Source organism: Tigriopus californicus, chromosome 4 (assembly GCF_007210705.1).
Source record: "Tigriopus californicus strain San Diego chromosome 4, Tcal_SD_v2.1, whole genome shotgun sequence".
In the NCBI taxonomy this organism is placed as follows: Eukaryota; Metazoa; Arthropoda; class Copepoda; order Harpacticoida; family Harpacticidae; genus Tigriopus; species Tigriopus californicus.
In genome coordinates, this window is record NC_081443.1 from 11,650,975 (window position 1) to 11,654,560 (window position 3,586).

The 3,586-nt window shown below is 39.9% G+C and overlaps 1 protein-coding gene across 1 annotated transcript in view; it reads right to left on the reverse strand.

The window, feature by feature from the left end:
* Positions 1 to 2,577: 2,577 nt before the first annotated feature.
* LOC131879186 (SKI family transcriptional corepressor 1 homolog-B-like) overlaps positions 2,578 to 3,586 on the reverse strand; it is a gene marked incomplete in the record, with an annotated part of 7,196 nt that continues 6,187 nt past the window's right edge. Inside the window, 1 exon segment of the mRNA XM_059225430.1 lies at positions 2,578 to 2,908. Within this exon segment, the coding sequence (XP_059081413.1) occupies positions 2,876 to 2,908 (33 nt within the window).

Here is a 3,586-nt window from a genome sequence, read left to right on the forward strand (position 1 = left end):
ACTGAAAATGGACACCTTGGTTGGAAGGGCTGGGGAGGATGCTGTCGTCCATGAAATATTTGCTATTTGGCGAACAAACTTAAACATGTTCAAATCAAGAAATGTTTGTGAAATACTTGTGAAATGGCAAACAATGTTTGTCAAATGGCTAATTATTTGTCGTGTAGACGCACCATTAAGTTCCATAATTACTGAAAATGGACACCTTGGTTGGAAGGGCTGGGGAGGATGCTGCCGTTCATGAAATATTTGATCTTTGGCAAACAAACTTTAAACATGTTCAAATCGAGAAATGTTTGTGAAATACTTGTGAAATGGCAAACAATGTTTGTCAAATGGCTAATTATTTGCCGAATTATTTGTCGTGTAGACGCACCATGACCAAGAGCATGCCGAATATTCGAATTTTATGCAGTGTTTACAACATTATTTTGGACATTTCTCCAGAGTTCCCAAAGTATTATTTAAGTTCATCTACAGTATAGTCCTTTTCATTGAGGGATACAGCGTCCTCTGCTTCTTCTAGGTGCGGACAAACAAATGTAGAAACGAGATGCTTTAAGATGCAAGATTTCATCAAGGGATTTTTAGATGAAAAATGTCGCAATTTGCTTTTCAAAACCATCGGTAATACATTTGTGCTTTCTTACTACTTGCTTCTTTTAATAATTGCTATCATAACTGTTTAGAAAATTATGCCACTAGCCTCAAATTGAGCCTTAAATGCCTGTTTTGTACCGACTTACATAACAATTTTGCATTTCGTTATTGGCCAGCGGCCAAGAGATGATGAATTAAAAAAACATGTCATTTTGATGCTCCCTCGCAATGTTCATTTTCAGTTGCACTTTGATGAAAACATCTCCTACTAACCGGATTGGAATAAGAAAGATGGACCCTACCACGAAAGCGAGCGCATCGAATTGAAGTGGTGGAAAAAGAACAGAAATTTGTGTCTCCCCAAGGACCTGTCCCCATTACAAATGTAATCAGCTCAACTCTTTCAATTTGAATCACATTTTATCCTGGCCAGGCTGAATCCTAAGGAGCGCCCATGAGCTTCACTCTTTGTTCCACTCTCTTCTCTGTCCCGTGGAACGGTGGATGAAGGAAGCACTCTGTTCCAACGGAGAGAGGCTCCTTCATGCTAAACGGGGTTTGGAACCTGGGTCGTTGTTCCTCAGCATCCAATTATTCAAAGACCACATCAACCATGAATGGAAGGAATCTGTTGGTCGTAGAGCAATCTACCCTTAAATTAAAACGTTGCCATGCTTGATCAAAACAAATAGATACGTTCCACATCTGTTTTGGAGCCTATTCAAGAGCAATGAAACCTTTTTACAGAAGGTGCGATCCCTAGTTTTGGAACGAATGTCGAAGTTAGCTCGGAAATGGATACCACGAGATTTTCAGACAAACTTGTTTTCTCATTTAACTCACCAAACAGAACGGTGAATGGGGTGTAAAAGTTGGGGAATGGGCTGAAGAGTGTGACTATGAGGATGATCCACATTGATTTGCATTTCAATTGACAGGGCGCGCTTTAATTCGCCGCTTGTGTTTGAACAAGTAATTAGTTTGGGCTTGACTTTCCGTTGTTTGCACTGATGGCAAAACTTTTCCACTTTCCCTACCTGACGACCAAAGAGTCTCTTTGACAGGCCCAGAATATGCATATAGAAATGAATTGCTCCATGAAGTAGCTACCATACTGTACACAACACAATGGCATTTTTGAAGATCCTCACGGAAGGCACAAAAGAAAATAACAAGAATTTGAGACAATGGCCATTGTTAGATAAAGAGGCCTCTATTGTGCCCGCCTCTCGCCTAATCTGAATTTTATTAGTTATTCACCTCACCCTCAATCCTATTTGCAAACACTTCTCCTTTTTTCCTCCTCGAAATCTGTAGGCAAGGAAGCATGAAATTTAGTCATGAGTCTTTTCCATTCCAATCTCGGTTCCTCTACAAGTCAGTTCGCCAAATCTGGGCGAGTCCCTCCTGTTATCCAGGGATGTACGCTAGATTCTGCAGGTTATTAACAACTGGTTGGTAGAAGCTACTCTCCCCCTATAGGCGCAATTCAGCATCAAATGAATTCGCGCAACCCCTCTTTTCCAAAGACTTAAACCATGGAACCAACTTGCATCCTATCTGAGATATTGACCATGGTTGTACCCTCAAAAGCTTTATTTTGGCCTAATTAAAATATTTTGGATTCCTTGGGTATTTATGCAATCTTTGATTAACTCTACAGTAATGATATTGATTTCCTTTAATAAATGAGTCAAAATCTACAACCTATTTCGCCACTTTCACTACCTAATTATTCAAGAGATTATCTAGGCATACGTATGTATCAGGATTAAACCCACCCACTTTAACCCATGCTCATGGAAGGTTGGTCAATTTTTTAAAATATTACATGCATTGGTCCTTTGCTTATTATCCTATGGGTATTCTGTTTTGCTTTTGAATCCACTTCCTACTTCTATCACTGATAAGGATGGGTTCTGAGATCAAGACTCAGAGTGGTTTAAAAAAGAAAAGAGACATACCCGGTGTCTAATAACCTAGTTTAGAATAGTGGAGTCGGGACAGACAGAAGGAAGGCAGATGATTACCCCAAGTCACGTAGTTGAGTACTGTTGAGGGCTCAAGGACAGGAATAAAAGTGGTGGAATGACAAGAGACATCTGTTCAGTTCCAGGTCTCAAGGGAGATCCTCTGACATGAGTCCTGCATGTGTTAGCTAGAACACAAGGGAAGAATGCGAATGGTTTGACAACTTTATTCGTGATCTTTGATATCGATAACATGAATTAGGATTGCACTAATAGCTGGAACATTAAGATGGGAATGAGTCTCTTCAGTTGGAAACGATCTTGACGATGGAAAAATCCTGAAAAAAAAAGATATAGAAAGTGTGTTTGAAACACACCAAGATCCCTTGTCAATGCTAACCCATGCCTTGGCATGATTTTTCATTTTCCCTCAAATTGGCCGTTTGGTGTTGGATTTGTGTCTCATTTGTCTTCGTCACCCCAAGTTTTTATCCGCATCCCCCTCAATTTGCCCGGGGACAAAAACTTGGATCATAATAGCCATGTTAACTACTTTCCAACCACGAGGCATTGTCTCGATTGCGTTGAAGGAGGTAGAGTTCGAGCGCTCTAGTGTATATAAACTACCACATTTACGGCAAGGTCTCGATTGGAGCACAGATTTTCAGGGGATTTTTCCCCGCCAGATCACTATGTTAATTCGATAATCTAAAATAACCCATAGGTAAATCGCTTTCACATCCGCCTTGGCCGTACATGTTAATTCGATAATCTAAAATAACCCATAGGTAAATCGCTTTCAATTGCTATGCTAACAATAGATAGGAGCGGTAAGGGCAAAATAGAATTAATTTGAGGGTGGCATGATGCCGCTCTCAAAGCCTAGTGAAGAGCAAAGATTCCACTTGAAGTCATTCCACATTTATCTTTATTTATTGGTGAACATTTGAGAATCCAATAAAGCAATAAGCAGATAGGCGAAATCATTGCTTTGTTTTGATTTGATTTAGGTTTGA